An 18,842-nucleotide genomic window follows, 5' to 3' on the forward strand; every position below is an offset into this window, starting at 1 on the left:
CCCCTCATGTCCTGCTGTCTTAAATCCCCAAGGATCAGCCTGAGTGAGAAAAGGTGATGCATTGAGTAGAATGTAGCTTTAGTTTTTGGATATTGTTGTGGTCCGGCACTTAGGGAGAGGTCATTCTGGGTCGGGGATTACAGGTTATCAATAAGTCCTATTGATTGCTGACATGAAAGCCCGACAGATGTGTCCCTAGCTACTGTTGGTCTCTGTTGGGGAAAGAAAGGAGACAGACAGGCACGGTGATGACAAAGAGAGACAACTGATGCATGTGGATATGAGACCCGTGTGTGTCCTGAATAGATGAAAAGTATAGTTGCATTTTTTCAAGAACGGCTCATGTTGCTAGAAAAAGCTTATATGTTGTGGTTTATCCATGTGAAGTAGGAGGAGGATTTGGTGCAGTGCGAATCCCCTTTGTAATGGTGCAGCAATTCCCCCTCCCTCTTTATCCAGCTCTCTACACTCCGAGGTTTATGTAAAAGCCTTACGTAAGACCATAACACTCACTTGTACCAGCCCACCACATCAAAGCCAGGGATGCTGACAGTAAGAATGGTGCCTAATGTTGCATGTGTGTGTGTGTGTGTTTGTATATATCTGTGTCAGCTGATCTCATCAGTAATCTGCTGTTTGGCTGCTCGATGTGGACAGTTGTTCTCAGTGTGAGCCATGTTTGTGCTTATTTGTTTTCGGCCATAAATCTGGTAAAAGAGTGCAACAGAGAGCACTGAGTTTCTGATGAACAATGGGGTTCTTATTCAAACCAGTGAGGAAGAGAACAAGGGAAGGACTCATGGTGAAAAGCAAAGAATAAGTGGCAGAATAAGATTTATTGTGAGTATGTGAATGGGTTTGAAGAGCTTCAGTGCTCTTAAATGAAGCTTTTATTTAGCTGGTATAACTTCTGATGATCACCAGCCACAAGTATCCACTTGTCACTGGCCACTTCATTAGGTACAGCTTGCTAGTAGTCCATGCCAGTCTCCTGTTCCACCACATCCCAAAGGTGCTCTATTGGATTGAGCTCTGGTGACTGTGGCGGACATTTGAGTACAATGAACTCATTGTCTTGTTCAAGAAGCCAGTTTGAGATGATTTGAGCTTCGTGATATGGTGTCTTATCCAACTGGAAGAAGCCATCACATGACGGGTACACTGTGATCACAAAAAGTAGACATGGTCAGCAACAAGCTGTGCCATTCAAATGACAATCAGCTGGTTCTTAGGAGCCAATATGCAATAAAAATGTGCAATACAAATATCTCAGACAACACCAGCAGCAGCCTGAACTGTTGATACAAGGTAGGATGGATCCATGCTTTCAGTTTGTTTACACTAGATTCTGACCCTACCATCCAAATGTTGCAGCAGAAATCATGATTCAGCAATTTTTCCCCTAATTTTCTACTGTCCAGTTTTGATGAGCTCTAAAATTCTTTCCATATATGAGTGGCACCCGGTGTGGCTTTGGTCTGCTGTAGCCCATCTGCTTTAAGGTCTGGTAGTGGATGACCAGTAGTTTTGCTCTAATAGATTTAGACCTACAGTTTGCTTGTAGGCAAAATATTCTAGCACGGGCTGTAGTAAATAACAAATAAGCATTTACTGCTGTCAGAGTACTGTAAGTAAAAGTACTACCAGTTGAATATAACAAAAAAAATGAAAAAGAAAGACTACACTACCTATTGGGTGGTAAAGAAAAAAAATTCTAGCACAGACAGAGAAAAATGAAGGCCACTAGTATTTACAAAAACACAACATCTTGATGGTAGGTAGGCTTTCCTGGCCTTGATAAATGTGTGTGAGTGCATGTGTGTACGACAGAGCACCATTCAAAAGCTGTACCCCACATTCTGCATGGCAGCCTCTCCACAGTTGTTCCCATAGTAACTCCACTAGGTCAACCAATAAAAAGAGGGGGCTGGGCAGGAAGGAGGATGGGAGTCTGTTTGGGGGGTGGGTGCTGACACAGTGTGTGAAAGATGTGATTGGAGTTGAAGTGCTGCAGTAAAAAATGCATACAAAGACAATAAAACACCAAGTGAAGCCTTTAGAAAAATGGAAATGCAATACATTTGTGTGTGACCTTCAGCACACAACACATCTTTGCATCACTGGATTTCAACTTTGCATCCCATGTGAAGCCTCCTCTCACTACTATTTTTCGCCTCTTCACAGGTGTTAGTGTCATTTTGTCCTCTGTCCCTCTTCACTTTTCAGTCTGCCTTTTGATTGACACTACAGTTCATCTCAGGGCAAAATTGTGCAATCTTCCTTTTATTAAGAATTCATGAAGCGCAAAGATTTTGACTCTTGAAATGGGCACATCTGTTTGGTACACCGTAAAGACGAGAAGATCCAGTACAGTATGACGCTAGTACAGCTGTAACCTTCAGAATGTGTAAGTCTAGTTTATTCCTCAGGACGCCAGACAGTCCTGGATACCAAACAATGTTAAGCATCACATGGTTATGACACCAGTAAGTTCTTTCTAAAAACAGCATGTGCTTGTCTAGAGTGATAAATTCTGCTTTGAAATAATAAAACGGAAAATGTGATTAACTTGCAAACTGAATATGACCGTGTCAGGCATGAAGCAAAATGATTCAAAATTTAATTATCAATCACAAGATAAATATTGAGAATATTAAAATGTAAGGTCAGACACAGCAATACAAAGTACACAGATTTGAAATTTTTACTCAATATTGAATTAAAAATTATACTAAACTGAGTTTGTGCTAAAACTTTCCTGAGATTACCATCTTATACTAACTCAATTCTCAAAATAAATTTCCCTAAAAGCATTAATATAATATATAATATAATATACAATATGATGGCCACATTAAAATAATCAGTCTAACATAGTGAATCCATAGATATATCTAGACATGTATAGCTGTACTTAAGCATTATTGGTATTTTGTGAAGAGCAGGTGTATAAAATCACCTAGACACATAGACTGCTTCTACAAACATCTCTAAGAGGATGGGTCGCTCTCAAAAGTTCAGTGAATTCCAGTGTAGTTCTGTGACAGGCTTCACGACTAGACTGTACAACAAGTCTAGTCGTGAAATTTCCTCACTAATAAATATTCGACAGTCAACAGTTAGTGATAATATAACAAAACTGAAGTGATTGGGAACAACAGCAACTCAGCCATGAAGTAGTAGGCCATGTAAAATAGTGGGGTTAGCAGATGCTGAGGCACAAAGTGTGCAGAGGTCGCCAACTTTCTGCAGAGTCAGTCACTACTGACCAAATTTCATGTGGCCTTCAGATTAGCTCAACAACAGTGCATAGAAAGCAGCCGCATCTGAGCCTTAGCAGTGATGTAAAGCATGTCGTCACTGGACTCTAGAGCAGTGAAGACGTGTTCTCTGGAGTGACGAATCGCGCTTCTCCACCTGGCAATCTTAAGGACGAGTCTGGGTGTGGCAGTTGCCAGGACACCGGTACTTGTTGGCCAAGAGTCAAGTTTGGTGGAGGGATGGTAATAGTGTGGGTTTCGGCTCCTTTATTCCAGTGAAAGGAACACTTGATGCTTCAGTATACCAAGACATTTTGGACAATTTCATGCTCCCAAATTTGTAAGAACAGTTTGGGGATGGCCCCTTCCTGTTCCAGCATCACTGCACCAGTGCACAAAGCAAGGTGCATAAAGCAAGGTGCATAAAGACATGGATGAGTTTTTTGTGGAAGAACTTGACTGGCCTGCACAAAGTCCTGACTTCAGCAACGTAGAACACCTTTGGGATGAATCAGTGACCCTTAGCCCGACCTTCTCATCCAACATCAGTGTCTGACCTCACAAATGTGCTTCTGGAAGAATGGTTTTCATCCATAATGACCTTTACCAACACATTGTTGCAGTAAATTTGTCAGCTGTACAGTAATGATGGAGATCTTCTGTTCAACCACATGCCAAAGGTGCTCTGTTGAATTAGTGCTTGTCGAGGAATGTGAGTACAGAAAATGCATTATCATGCTCAAAAAACTGGTTAGACAGAATCTGAACTGTGTGACATGGTGTGCTATCTTTCTAGGAAATGGGAGGAACGTGCTCAGCTATAACACTCAGGTAGGCTATTGTGATTAAATGATAATTGTTTTCCCCGATAAAAATATTAGAGAAAAAATATGTAAAAAATATTGCCGAAGTTTTTCTTGTCCCTAAGTGTGCTAAGAAAATATCCCACACCATTACACCACCACTAGCTGCCTGAAAAGTTGACACAAGGTCAAATGGATCCATGCTTTTATGTTGTTTATGAATTGAAATTCTGACTTTACCATCTGTCATTTCATTTTATGATGAAAATAAACTCCATAGTATACAGTCTCACTTGTGAAGTAATTGAAATCCAAATGCTCTAAATAGACACTATTAGCACAAACATTGAGCAGACACAGCGGCCGTGGCTTCCTCTGTTGGTGCCAAATGGCAACTCCTGAGGCTTAAAAACGAAGCCAGTGTTGGAATTAATCTACTTATACTCCCATATTAAAAATATATATAAATGATATAATGGGTGCTCTATAACATTGATTTGAACTGAACTGAATTAACTCACTCATTCATTCATTCATTCATCTGAGACAGCAGTTTTAATGTTCTTATCTTCTCTAAGAATATCTAATATACAGTCCATAGTGTCCCATTTATCATGCTCGTTGGTAGGTTCTTAAGCATTAAATTTAAACCTTTTTTTCACCTTCCTTTAGTTACTTTACTTTCTACCTCTTAGATATAGCGCACAGTTATAACACACTTTTTAAAATATATGTATATGTATATATATGGTATATTTATGCTTATATCCTTACTCTCATTCCCCTTATTGTATCTGTAACATGCAACTTCTGTTGGTGCTGTGCTACTGGAAACTAAATTTCCCGGAGGAACCCACCCGAGGGATTAATAAAGTTTCATCCAATCTAATCTAAACTGGTAGGTTACTTAACAGCTGATCAAATCCAGCCAGAAGACATCATACTTCTTGTTATTTGCTGTTTGCAAAACAGATGAAATCATCACTTATAATTGCTTATACTTTGCAGAGTTCAAAAAAAATAAAGTAGAAACAAGCACTGGAATTTCCCTGTTTGTTCCAGTGCAGCAAATAAAAAAATGTAAAAAATGAGTTGCTTGAATATTCAGAATTTCAACATTTTCCTTTTGTTGGAGTGGATACCTAAATTAATTATTTATTTTAGGGCAAATTGGATTCACAGAGATTTTAAGAGCATAAGTCACTCGTTCAGTTCTGAGATCAAAACACCAATGAATCACTGGCCACCCAAGAGAGTTAAATTGCATTCAGGCAGATCATTCAGGAGAGCCGATATCTACAGTGATAAAAGTGTACAAGATATCCTTCTCAATGTTCTTTACTGTGTATTTGAGGGAATTGATGCCATCCGCATTCATGGTCCAATGTGTTTGAAACAGTTTATCAGGATTCTTTGGATTTGGGTCATTGTGCGCGTCTCTTTGATGTTTGATCATCCTGTACCTGCCCGTCAGTAAGTCAGGTCGAGAAACCTGCATTCCACGTAAGACTATTCGTTTGTAGATATCATCGTCCTCACCACCCCAACCCCAGTAGGTGTTTGGGAACCCATTAATTTTCAAGTACTGATGTTTGTACAATGAAGCGACCCCGCCAAAGAAGGTCTTATAGGGTAAGCCGAAATTAAATTTGTCCATGCCTATAGCCAAGTGTCGTGGATTGTCAAAACATCTGTAGAGGTTACGGTCATTTAGGGGAACCAGATCTACGTCAGAGAAGAGGAAGCAGTCATAATCATATTCCTTGAGCGCTTCGACATATCCTGCATTCATCAGTTTAGCCCGATTGAAGACTCCCTCTCCATCTTGGTTGATGACATAGACTCCGTAGTCCACAAGCTGTCGCTTCAGTATAGGATGCAAGTAATAAAGCCAGTGCTTCAAATGCTCGTGCCGATTCCGGAATGGGATGATGATTGCCACCTAAAGACATGACAATAACTTTTACTTTAACATTTGAAAAATTAGCCCGTGATTCACCAATAATTTGATTTGATTGATTCTAGGGTAGCTTCGCATGATTCAGTATTATCTCATACTAGGTGACAGTTCATCCTCTCTCTAGCTCTGTTTGCCTTCCCTTCAAGACTGCTTTCTTTTGGCTGGGAGCAAACCACAGGTGTGTTTGCTTGAAATGACCATATTAGTGTCTCTGGGATCCAACTGTAGAAAGAATTGTCTGAAATGGAATGTTTGTAGCTTTCTGAAGCGTGTGCTTTTAGCTCATGATAATTGTGCTCATACAATGACAGACCTCATTATTTAAATGTGACGATGTTTAATATTAGCATGTATGTCACGTGTTATCTTTAAAAGCTTAAAAAAGCATGACGTTTTTTCCGAGTTTATTTCAAATGATACTGAATCGAATGAAGCCAAATAAAGAAATCTGTGAGTGAGTTAATCATTATATGATATATATGATACCATTTTATCGCTATATATTACCTCTAATTTCTCTTTTGGTTGGGTAAAATCAGGTTTTATTTGATCATTTACACCTGTTTAAGTATTGAAAATAAACTATGAAAAAAGAGTGCCAAAAACATGTAAAAATAAATACACAAACAAATAAATAAATCCTTACTTAAATAGTAAATTTAAGGAAACTTTTCCCCTTAAATGCAAGTCGCTATCAGTTGCTGGTTTCTTTCTTTCCTCTCTTCTTCTCAAGTCATTCACCTACCTTCTGCTTTGCAACACAGTCTTTTGGCTTGAACCTTCCTCCTTTTTGAAGCAAAGGACTGACTTCCTTTCTCACATGTTCCCAAGTCCTTCCGAAATCAAACTCAACGAGGAGTGGACCTATGAGATCTGGGGGGTTTTCAGGGCAGGGGCCCAAAGTTAAGCTGACAGCAGATGGTGTCGGTGCCATCTCACTGCTTTTGTTTGAGGCTTTTATCCTCTTCGCCAACAGCGTCGCGACTTGCTCCTTTACCATCCCTGAAAATGTTTTGTTTCCCAGTGTCAAAATATGTTTCTCAGGAACAATAACCACAAAGCTTCTTCTGGAGTAGAATAAAACCAGCACAAAACATACGACACTAACAAAAGAAAAAAGTGCTAGAAAATTAAATAATCTTTTGAAGTTTCCTGCCATCTTTTATTTTGAGTATACTCAGCGGCTCTAATCTCCCTTGTTACAGCTCAGTTGCCAGCATATCTGTATGTTTGCAAGTCAAAGGTATTTCAAACAAAAGAGCAACCCAACCGGTTTTTATTTTTGCTGTACGACTTCCTTGTTCACGTCACCTTATCAGGATAGGCCTCGCACCTGTGGTTATTAATTAAACATGACATCTTTTGACTAATTTCTCCAGTGTACAAGACTCTGTTGACTGTTTCATACCTAATTTGTTTGTAATGTGAAAGTAGATTACTTCCTGGCTTTCTGAGTAATTCAGTAAGAGAGCACTAGTACATTTTCCTAACATCACTTTCTTTAATGTATATCTTACCTCCAAGCAATTTCAGATGACCAACAAAGTAATGTAGTGACAAGAATTAGTGATTATTGTGGGAAAGGTTTAATTAAAAAAGTAAGTTCTGTTTGAAAATACGGATATAGTGATATTGGGGGAAAAGAAATCTCTGAAAAGTTGTTAAAGTGTGCCCTCTCCTGGTTTGAATAATAGTGTTTAAATTTGAGATCTGTCTACATGTGGTAATTTCTGTAATCCTCTGGATTGTCGCTGATAAGTATCCAATGCTCTAGATGACTGTCATCAGAAATTAAGAAACTGTTTCCATGTAATTGGTGACAATAGTCATGGAACACTGTCTCATATTGTTTGCAGCAGGAACTCTTTGCAGATGAATGATGGGTCCTCTTTAGCAAAGTAATATTGGAACTGTTGGCAGGTTATGTATGTTTACGATTGTGATTTTATCAGCAAAGAATAAACCAGCTTTTAATGACGTTGTTAGTACACACAGCTCCCTGTTTTCTGAATGATAACATGAACAAAGTCCAGCTACTGTATATTTACACTTAGACTTACTGACATAGGAAAATAAAGCTTGCCCAAAAAAGAAGAAGTCAGTGTTTAAGTCATGGGACCAACTTAAATAGTGAACAGAGGCCATGCTCATCTGAAAGCATAAAAATATTCCAACTGACTAATAATAAAACACAAACGGGTGAAATGCCACGGTGTTGAACTGATCCGATGATTGTCTCAAGAACACAGCTCCGTCCTTCCATCTCAAATCACCACAAGCATTCTACTCGACTTCTACATGACCATTTTCATATATCAAATAATTTCAAAGATGTTTTTTTTGTGTGTGTGTGAAATGGTCCATCCACCCACTTCCAGGCAGCTTTTTGGCACTGTGAAATCTACCGCCATAATCGAACATGAACATGTCAAAAACTATTAAAGATAAAAGCCTGAGAGTTTTACTGCCCTTTCTTACTATCAGAATGAATCAGGATCTGTGATTGTTGCTCAATCTCAAGTTGTACCACCAAAAAAACAAGTAAATAAATAAATAAAACAAACCAACCCACCACCCCCCTAATATCTTGATATTTGGTTGCTTTCTTTTTCTACATTCCTTTTACCAAATGCAGAACAGAAATGGCCAAACTTTCGCATCCTTAATGTAAGCTTTTGGAAGTATTCCTTCTACATTTTAAGTTTAATGCATTACTGTTACACACAGGACATATGTTACATGTTTCTCCTAGGTTATGGAATAAAAACAGAGCCCTGACTTGTTAAATGAACTGAATGCTCTCCCCGTGACCCCACTCACTGACAGTATATTGAAGAGTAACATTGAAAGACTGGAAGAATACGTTTCAATCCAGTTCAAAATCAGCTGAGTGGAAAGACAGGCACTGTTTTGAAACGTGAGCAGACCTCCATTGCAGTAGGCATTCTCTGGTCAGCTGATTTGAAACTGCCATGTCTTAAACAAGCCCACAGACCTTTGGGAAAAATTTTTGCTTCACATAGTGAAATCAGATACTTGATTCACAATAACAGCACAATTAGCAATCAGTTCTAGTTCAGCAGTTGAAGCTGGAGCTGGCATCATCAAAGAATCGGTTATAACCTTTCAGCATATTGTTATTGAAGTGGTCTGAGAGGGAAGTGGACTCTTGCGCCTCATCTGGAGTGAGTTTTTAGGGCTTAGAAGATCTAGCCTATGAGTGGAAACGCTGAGCAGCCACATCTTTAAAAAAACAAAAACAAAACTGATAAACAGTGTAAAGTAGTATAAAAACTATCAATGCAGATGTGGTGGCACATCTTTAACCTGCTAAAGTGACTTTTTCAATCCTGTGAACAGAGATGGGCAGTAACGTGTTACTTGTAACGCGTTACTGTAATCTGATTACTTTTTTTAAGTATCGCGTAAAGTAAGGGATTACTATCGCAAAAACGGTAATTAGATTACCGTTACTTTACTGTAGGAACGCTGCGTTACTAAAACCGTGATTTTTTTTGCAAGAATGTCTCATGACAGTGATGTAAGCGAGTGCGACGTTTGTGACAACAGCTGTGTGCAGATCAACAATGGATAATATATCCAGTACGGGAGAGAGTATGAGCGTGCAGCGTTTAAAGCGTGGAAGTACTGACCTTACTTTGAGTTTGATTCCATAAAAAGTGACAAAAACATTAGTGTCCGTTGTGCGTGGGAAGAAAACTTCTTTTTACAGCGAAAAAAACCCCCTAAACATGCACCAAGTGCGCAACAATGTAATAGGAAATTCACAGAGAAACTCGCGGATTCTTCAACTGACCGCTGCAGCACACCTGCACCAGGGTAAACCTCCGCCTACCCTACTCCTGCTTTACGGGTGAAAATAGAGCAACAGGACCGCTAGTCTTTGATGTTATTTATTTTCTGCTGTGTTTTACTTGCATCTATTTGAAAGACTGAGTTTAAACACAAAAAATATTTTATTTTATGTGCTGGAATGTGTAGAAAATAGGTTTAAATGTTAAACTAATTTATTCAAGTCAGAGAATGGTGCATATAATTACATTTTTACTTGATGCATAAAGTTAAAAGATTAAAACTGATAAAACAAGTTAAAAAAATAGACTTTTCCATTTGATTACATTTTGTATGATGGATTATGCAGAAAAAGTAGAATTGGGCTGAAAGATCTATCGCTTTATCACCTATTCAGGTTGTAAATCGTGTTTTTTAAAAGTAACTAAGTAACTAAGTAATTAATTACTTTTGAAAATAAGTAATCAGTAAGGTAACGGGATTACTTTTTTGGGGAAGTAATCAGTATTTAGTTACTGAGTACTTTTTTCAAGTAACTTGACCAACACTGCCTGTGAAACTAAAACACCGCAGTGACCATTAAACCGTAAATGTGTGCTGATCTTCCCGCTCATCTGGTGGGAGGAGCTTAAAACAGAGAGGAGAGAGCTGCAGGAGGGCGGGGCATAGACTGCTAACCTCCTTATTTTGACTTTTTAAACTTCGTTTTTGTTCCTGTTGCAGCTTCAATATAAAAAGATTTTCTTTAAATAAAAGTCGTTGTTTTTCATACCTTGTGCTTCTTGAAAAAATGTTTTTGAACTCCGATTCTTGATGATCGCTTGTCTATAGCATTTTGTTTCAATTTTAACCGTGAACAGTGAGAAGACAACGTAGATGGGCTGATTTTGTTTGACAAAAGCGATTGTTTGCATGACAAAGGCATTCAAATACCGAAAGGCCAGTGGCAAAAACAAATAGGAGCTGCAAGGCGACCAGAGGGCTCCACAAAAATGATCCAAAAGACGAAGAAGAAAATATCAGTTTGTCAACACCATGAACAAATTAATACTTTAACACCAACACCTACTGGTCGATTCAATTGGTCAATTGCAAACAATGTATTTGCAGGGTTCTTTTTTAATCAGTTGATTGTTTTAATACAACTAAACAACATTTTCAGATGTGGACAGATATGGGCAAAAACCTCCAATATTTTCGCCCAGTTTTGTTGTTTGTGATTTTTGACAAACCTTTATGCAATAAATGTAAACAGCAGGGGCAGAGCGTGGGGGTGGCTTACTGGGCTTAAGCCCGGGTTGTTTTGTCAGAAGCCCGGGGTCTTTTGGAGTGTAATTTTTTCATAGCTAGATGCCTGGCTGACAACTGTATAAAACAAAAAGTACACACAATATTCGAAGCACATAGTGCACACTGTGGGAATTTACGACTGTGCCTGAATCCCCCTGATATTGGTATGATCCGAGCTCAGGCACTAAGCCACTGAGCGAGGGGGCGGGGCAGCTGCTGTCTGTGAGTGCGCTGTTGGAGAAACGGAGCCAGCCATACTAGGAGAGCTTAAGTTTGACCAGGTACCAAAGCAAATCATTCATACTGTACAAATAATGTAAATATGACGGTGAATCACAAAAGATTGATGTCAAACTGATCACTTGACCAATATTACGTTACTTGCTCTTCAAGTGAATCAACAAATGGCGAAATGAAAAGCCGAACAAATGCTATTTTTTTTAGAGAGTCTTATCTTACATGTGTATATTTCATATTTTCAGTTCTTACCCTCCCCGACTAAATCGGTTTCAGTTATGTACTAAAATATAAGAATGGACATTAGAGGGTTCTTTCAAAGAAAAAACTCAGGTAAATGTTATTTTATATATTATGCTTTGTATGTTGTTCAGTAGATTTCTATGCAAAACAAGAGGGATTTGAGTACACAGCAGGATATTCACATTTGTAACCAGATATTTACACTTTAGGGAGAAAACATAAAACATTTTTACTGTACAACATCAATTTAGAGTAAACTTTTGTTTTAGATAAATATTGAAATATCTTTTGAATTAGTTAAATGTCAGAATAAAGAGAGACAGAGCTTTCTGTTTTTTTTATCACTTTCATCAAATTTAGGAGCACACATACACTAAGTTTGTTAATTAATAAGAAAACTGCAGGCGATTCCATTCTGAGCTGAAGAAGCTTCTGATAGGTTAGTAGAGCCCATGTGAGTAAATTGGTGGCACAGCTGTGGATGCATATAAGGCAAAACACAGAGCCTGTTTCTTTGAAATGGGAAAATCAAGAGATGTCAACCAAAACACCAGGAAAAGAATTGTGGAGCTCCATAAGTGTGGCTCAATTTTGAATACAATTTGGTGCCATTTGCAATTAAGAAATACAGATAGTTTCTCTCTTTACTCTTAAAATTAACAAATATGTTTTTTATATTTATCAATCTAAAAAAATTAATATTTAGTCTGATTTGATGTTACAATTAAAAAAAGTGTTTGTGTTTTGATCTGAAGAGTACATAAATATGTGGTTTCAACTGTATATTTGATGATTGTCAGCACAAAGAGGGAGAGAGAGGAACAGAGAGGGAGAGAGAGGAGAATGAGGACAGAACAGAGATGAACAAGAGCAGGTGAGACACACATGTTAGTCAAATGGTTGTTTACCAAAAGTATCACCGTATCATAGGTCCTCATGTATCTCGTACCTAGTGTTTCTTTTTAGGTTTGCTATTTTTCAAATTCTACATTTATTAAGTTATGCAGGCTTGTTTGCACAACAAGGCTAAATAATTATATAAACTTTTCTCAATCTAAATAGTGTACTTTGGTAGAATTAAAAAAATAAGTGTAGTGCAGGTCTATGATGATTTTTAGTGCTACTATCATAGTTCTGATTCTGGTTCTGTCTTGGTTAAGTCCTCAGTAGTCCTGATTTTGAACTGTTGTAGTCCTGTTTTAATTCCGGATCAGTTTTGGGTCTGGTTGAATTGGGGTTTAGTCCTCATGTCTTGATACAGCCCCGATTTTGTTCTGCCTTGCTGCTTAATTAAAAAAACTAGTTTAAGGTGTCCTGCACATGTGATATATATTTTTCCCTATATGAAGTCATTCTTTTTTGAACAAAACTCAAAACAGAGCCTATTAATCTTTCAGTCATTTCTACACGTAATTTATGTATTTCATTTCCTACTATATGAGGTGTGAAAAGTTATCCTGAACCTAACAGAGTAGTCAAAGAAATCACAAAAAATAAATAAGTAAAAATTGGTGAGCCTTTGTGAATTGTGGCCTCATCTTCCTAATTTTGCCCAACAGAAGTGGCACCAGATGCGGTCTTCTTCTGCTGTTGTCCATCTGATTTCAAGGTTTGATGTGTTGTGCATTCAGAGACGCTCTTCTGCATATCTTGGTTGCTATTTGAGTTACTGTTGCACTATCAGCGTGAAGCAGTCTGGACATTCTCTGTCACCTAAGTCACTTACGTCACTTTCTTCCCCTTTGATTTGTTTCTTTGATTCTTGATTTTATATTTATCTTGATCATAACCATTTCCAAATGCCTAAATGCATTTCCTTGCTGACTTTCTGCATTGACTTAGAACTGAAGTGTTCCACTGTGGATTTTCCTATTTTTTAAAGGCAAACACCAATTTTAATTGACAATGCAGATTATTTTGTGGACAAATTAAATAGCTACAATAAATGATCATCCAACTAAACCGTATTTTCATTCCCCCCCCCCCCCCCCCCCCCCCCCAGTTCAGTTCAGTTCAGTTACATTTTATTTATATAGTGCCAATTCACAACAACATATCAGGGCACTTTATCATCATAAGTAAAAGAACTTTAAATGTCATAGATTGAAACCTGATGATATAGCAAGCATTTTGCTTCTGTGGGAAGAAGGGGGGAAAAAAAACCTCCCTTTGAACAATAAGAAACCTCCAGCAGAACCACAGTAAGGGCGGCCAGCCAACTGCCTCCACCAGTTATGCTGAATGAAAGGGAGAAAATAAGAGCATAGAAAAACCACAAACAAAGCAGAAATTGAGAGGGAGAGAAGATGAAAAGGTAATGACATACAGTAATTACAAAGACAGCAACAGAGAGGAGTGTAGATCATATCCAGTACTGGTCATCTTACTTCAACTCAATATCCTGGCAGTAATCACATGCCTCTGACTCAGCTTTTGTCTTGGCAGGGAAATAAAATCTTGTCAGGAACTTCAGAAATAAGGGTGGAAAATTTAAATGTCTCAGAATAGCTAGCCATATTGTGCTGAATTTAATTACCCAATTGCCAAAAGTGTATTCTCGACAGCACTAATGGTCTGTGTTCCCAAGACCTTTTGACTATAGTAGATAGCTTATTATCATTAACTTGCAGCTATGAAATTGAGTAAGACTGAAAAAATCTAAACAAAGCACAATGACATTTTTTCTTTCCTTTTTGTTCTTTTCAATTTTTTCACCTTACACTGTGCTGCACTCTGCAGTGCTCAGAGGTTAACAGCACAGAGATCAGAGTTTAATATGTTTGTGGCAGCTAACGCAACACACAACCATCAATGAAGCAACAGTGGTTAGGATGATTTATTGTCAATAAATGTTCCTGATAATTTTTTTTTCCGGGGCAAGAGCAAGCATTTGCTTTAATGACTGCTTTCGTTTCAGTTAAACCAAGTTCAACTAAACTCGATTAAAAACGTTGTAAACAGTGACCTCTAGTGGCTCTCATGTACAGATGCCATTCTATAAGACTGTTTCAAACCATAAACTATGTGGCTATTATTGTTGTTTTTAATATTTTACTTGTGTTTTCATTGACATATTATTTTTTGTTTTAATAAAGTCCTTAGTTGTGAATTGAATGCATGCCTCAGGCTCATCTAAATTGTTAATGCTCTGCTGGCTTATGATTTCTGGCTAGAAATCATATATTTAGCATGATGTGCTGGGCCACACAGCGCAACAAGGGTTTAACCACGTTCATTTAAATGCAAGTGTTGCCCCATGGAAATATCTGTCTTTTTTTAATGCAAAATGAGGCACTGCTTGGTGTGATCACCCTTCTCCATGTGTCTCCAGGGGCAACCTCAAGAACTGTAAAAAAAAAAAAAAAGAACACTGATGTTCCTCTATGGTAGCAGTTGATGGAGCTCCAAAAGGGAGTCAGTCTCTATAGCACCCCATCTAAAATTTCCAATTTTACAGTACAAATTAGTAGTGTTATTGTTGTTGTTATTAGTGTTAAGTGTTATTGTCTATGGATTCAACCAACAACAATTCTAATGCTAACTCTTAAAAGAGGACTCTTTTATTTTGGTAGTCTCCCTCTCTTGCCCACTGCAAGGAATGCATACTCCTTTGCACACACCACAAAACTGATTCACTTATTTATATGCTTTTTTGATTTATTTGCCTCTTTTTTATTGCAGGCTTAAACTGCTTGTAACAGTAGTTTTGTTTTGTTTTGTTTTTTTTCAAAAGTACTTTAAATCTGAATAGCAGATATTTAACTACCAACTCTTATTGGTGCTTACTGGTAACTGATGTTCCCTCACTATCCAATTTTCCCAGGACTTAGTGGATGTGCCTTTATACTCTATATTATATATTTACAATGATTCCAGTCATAAAAAAAAAACGTTTTGTTGAAGCTTCAGCTGAACTTGAGCTCTCATATTCGGTCAAAGTCGCTTTAAATGCCTTTTGTTAGACAGTGAGAATGAGGAGACTCACCTAAACAGCAGGGAATTAAACAAAGGACTCACTTAAAAAAAATTCCCAGTGTCCTATAAGTGTATATTTACCTAGCTGTGGATTTAATCTTTCTTATCTCTTTGAAAAACTGCAAGTGTTAAGTTTTATGCGGTTGTGATATCACCAGTGCAGACAGTTTCCTTGCACTACAGATGAATATTGAAGCAGGCTCAGACTTCAGAGTTCAACTATTCATTTTTTTTCTTTTTGTGTGTGTGTGAAAACAATAGTGCAAAAAGTATGTGCAGTTATGTATATTACCACTAGATGGTACTAATGTACCACCAATAAGGAATAAGCCCATTAGGAACATTATCCTGTGCCAGTCATGTTTCATTTCAGATAGTGATAAATTGACACACTCCAGCCTTAAACCATTCTTCAGACCTAATTTCAATGATATCAGTTTCTTTTCATTAATAGAAAAATATAAATGAATTGAAACTACAAAGTAAATACAAGTACATACAACCAAACAGAAATGTGTGCATGCTACTGCATTTTTCTTCTTCTTGTGCAGCTCTGTTTTTAACCACACTTTTGGATAAATGGGCTGTTGTTCACAGAGAAACCTGATCCTGAGGCATTTATAGATGGAACCCCGCTTTGGTCTTAATATCTTCTTCTTTTTTTTCGAATACTTCCCACTGGCTGGTCATTTTTGCTGCTCCCACCGACTCCAGTTTCAGAATAAGAACGATGCTTACTGAGACACATTTTGATTTTATATTCAGACAAGTGGGCATGTTGGATTTACAGCCAACTCACACTGAGCTAGCAAACTAGTGAACCCCTGTGAATTTAACCACACAAGTCTTTTTTCTGGCACCGAGGCATCCCTTTGGAAGTGGGAGGACCTGCTTGTTTTGGACCCGAATTTTACTTAGCATGCATACTTGTGGTGTCAGAGAGGCATTTATGCAAACCTGCATAATCTCTTAATTAAATATTTGGTTATATTTTTTAAGAGAAATACTCTGGAATTTTTTGGTTTGAATGTTAAGGTGGTGCCAAACAATTGTTCTTTAGCACCATATAAGTAAAATAACACATTCATCCATTGTTCATTTGCAACACTACGGGGACTTTCTCACTAAATTTTCATACAGGTCAAACCAAACCAATTGGATGCTAAAATGCTTGCAACATGGACAGGACTGAGCCAAATGTTTCTGAGAACAGAATAAAAATATGTATGTTGTGGCATATTAGCAAATATACAGATACATATATAACTTTTTTTTAAAAAATGTTGCAGCCTGAAATGTCCTAGTGTAACACCTCACAGAATATCCAGAGCTCAAGAGGCATAACAACATGTCCACGTACACCCCCACTATCAGAAAATTTGAATACACTGCATACACAGATTCTCTGCAGTCACACACACACACACACACACACACACACACACACACACACACACACACACACACACACACACACACGCACATTTATACTCAACCACAGCTCTTAAAACAGCCCTAGTTACAGCCTAGAGAACTCAGCAGTTTAGTGAAACATGATGCCCAAACCACAAAAGTGTGTGTTTGTGTGTGTTTGTGTGTGTGTGGTTTTGAGTGGTCTCAGCTGTGTGGGGCATACTGCAATGACAGCCAATCAGAGCTAATTCAAAATCAGAGTGGTTTTGACGGCTCCATGGTCTACCCGAGGGAACAAAGCGCTTTATGTGTGTGTGTGTGGGTGTGTGGGTGCGTGAGTGTGTATCTGAACACACCTCTTCAACCTTACTCTGCACTCCACCTGCTTCTGATTGCCAAAATGGCCTGATAAAAATCAGTTTTTTGGATGTTTTCAGCATTTGCATTCCACAGCCTTTACTCCAGAGTTGAAAATTTATGGAAACGTATAGAAATTATTTGAATTTGAAATGAAAGCAATCCATTAATATGTTGTAATTAAAAAAAAAAAAAAATCCCAGGTACTTATCAAAGCTCATTATCGTGTCTAAAACACAGTTTAGACTTGCCAGCTACCAATTTTAATTTCCCCTTAACATTTTCCTGATAATAATCTGCTGAATTCTGTGGTTTAAATCAACCTTACCTCCCAGCCAAACCAAAGTTTGAACCTCCTTCCACTTCATTTCTACTTACAATCTACAACTACAGAAAGTTGGGAACACACCACACAGTATTTTTTCCCCTTAATTTGAATTTTCATGTTCTTACCTATATATAATTCGTCTAGTTTAAATCTCAATTAAAAATACTATATAAGCATCAATGTGGGGTGGTCCATGGAGGCAGAGAAGGTTGTCAATTCTACATTTTGAGAGGCAAAAGAAAAAAACAAAGAAAAAAAACACTAAAAGTAATAATAATTTAGTTTGGATTGCTTTTTTTTAATGGCTAATGCTTTTAATGTTTTTTGCTTTAAAAACAAACAAACTATCAGTTAATTTGCATTTAACATGGGTTAACAGCGACCCCTGCAGGAGAGGCAGGAAAAAAGGGCATTTCCTCTGAAGTTGTGATGGGAAGCAGAAAAGAAATGGCTCAAGCTGTCAAGCTTATTTATTTATTTGTATCACAGTAATCTGTAATTGGCCATAAAGCATATAAATGGTCCCCCAGTAGAGCAATAACCAATCAACAAGAAAAAATTCGAAAACCAAGCCTTTATTTTTACTGTGAAATTATGTACCTTTGTCAAAATTATATTATTTTATGTAAATAAATTGTAATGTAATAGTTTTTAACACAATATGAACAAATCACGCTTTATTCACTCGTTTTCTTTTTATATTGTTACTAGCTGCTTGTTTTAGGCAACCTAGGTTTGAAAGAATTTTAGGGAACTAGATCCCGGCATGACTGATTAGGAAATGTTTCAATTTTTGTCAGAAATTTTACTGACTAGGCTTCCACTAGATTAAAGAATTCAAAGAAGACAGTCACATTTCACTTTAATTTTTATTTTGCTAACTAGATGCAACAGCAGGACTCACAGCACCAATGAATTTTTGGTGGGTAAAATGTAGAAATCTTTACTATCGAATCAAATATCAATACAGTTGCACCAAATATTGATATATTTGTTGAACAGATTGCCCCTGCAAACCTGTGATCACCCCAAAAACTGTGAACTCTTATGCTATGGTTGTGTAACCAAATTACAGTTCAAAGAGGATTTTTTCTCCACTGGTGGTCTAACCTGTGACGACAAAGAAATCCTTGACAAATGCTTGGCAAAGGTGAATTAGTGCA

At 37.6% G+C, this 18,842-nt stretch overlaps 1 protein-coding gene across 1 annotated transcript; it reads right to left on the reverse strand.

Moving 5' to 3' along the window:
• Positions 1-3,844: 3,844 nt before the first annotated feature.
• LOC120741111 (beta-1,4-galactosyltransferase 1-like) lies at positions 3,845-7,365 on the reverse strand. Its single transcript, XM_040043779.1, has 2 exons — positions 6,769-7,365; positions 3,845-6,005 (listed from the first exon to the last, which is right to left on the reverse strand). Exons 1-2 carry the CDS (start codon positions 7,180-7,182, stop codon positions 5,340-5,342), a joined length of 1,080 nt encoding a protein of 359 aa, XP_039899713.1. The 5' UTR covers positions 7,183-7,365; the 3' UTR covers positions 3,845-5,339.
• Positions 7,366-18,842: the final 11,477 nt, after the last annotated feature.

Source organism: Simochromis diagramma, unplaced genomic scaffold, assembly GCF_900408965.1.
Source record: "Simochromis diagramma unplaced genomic scaffold, fSimDia1.1 OVJJ01000602.1, whole genome shotgun sequence".
Lineage (NCBI taxonomy): Eukaryota > Metazoa > Chordata > Actinopteri > Cichliformes > Cichlidae > Simochromis > Simochromis diagramma.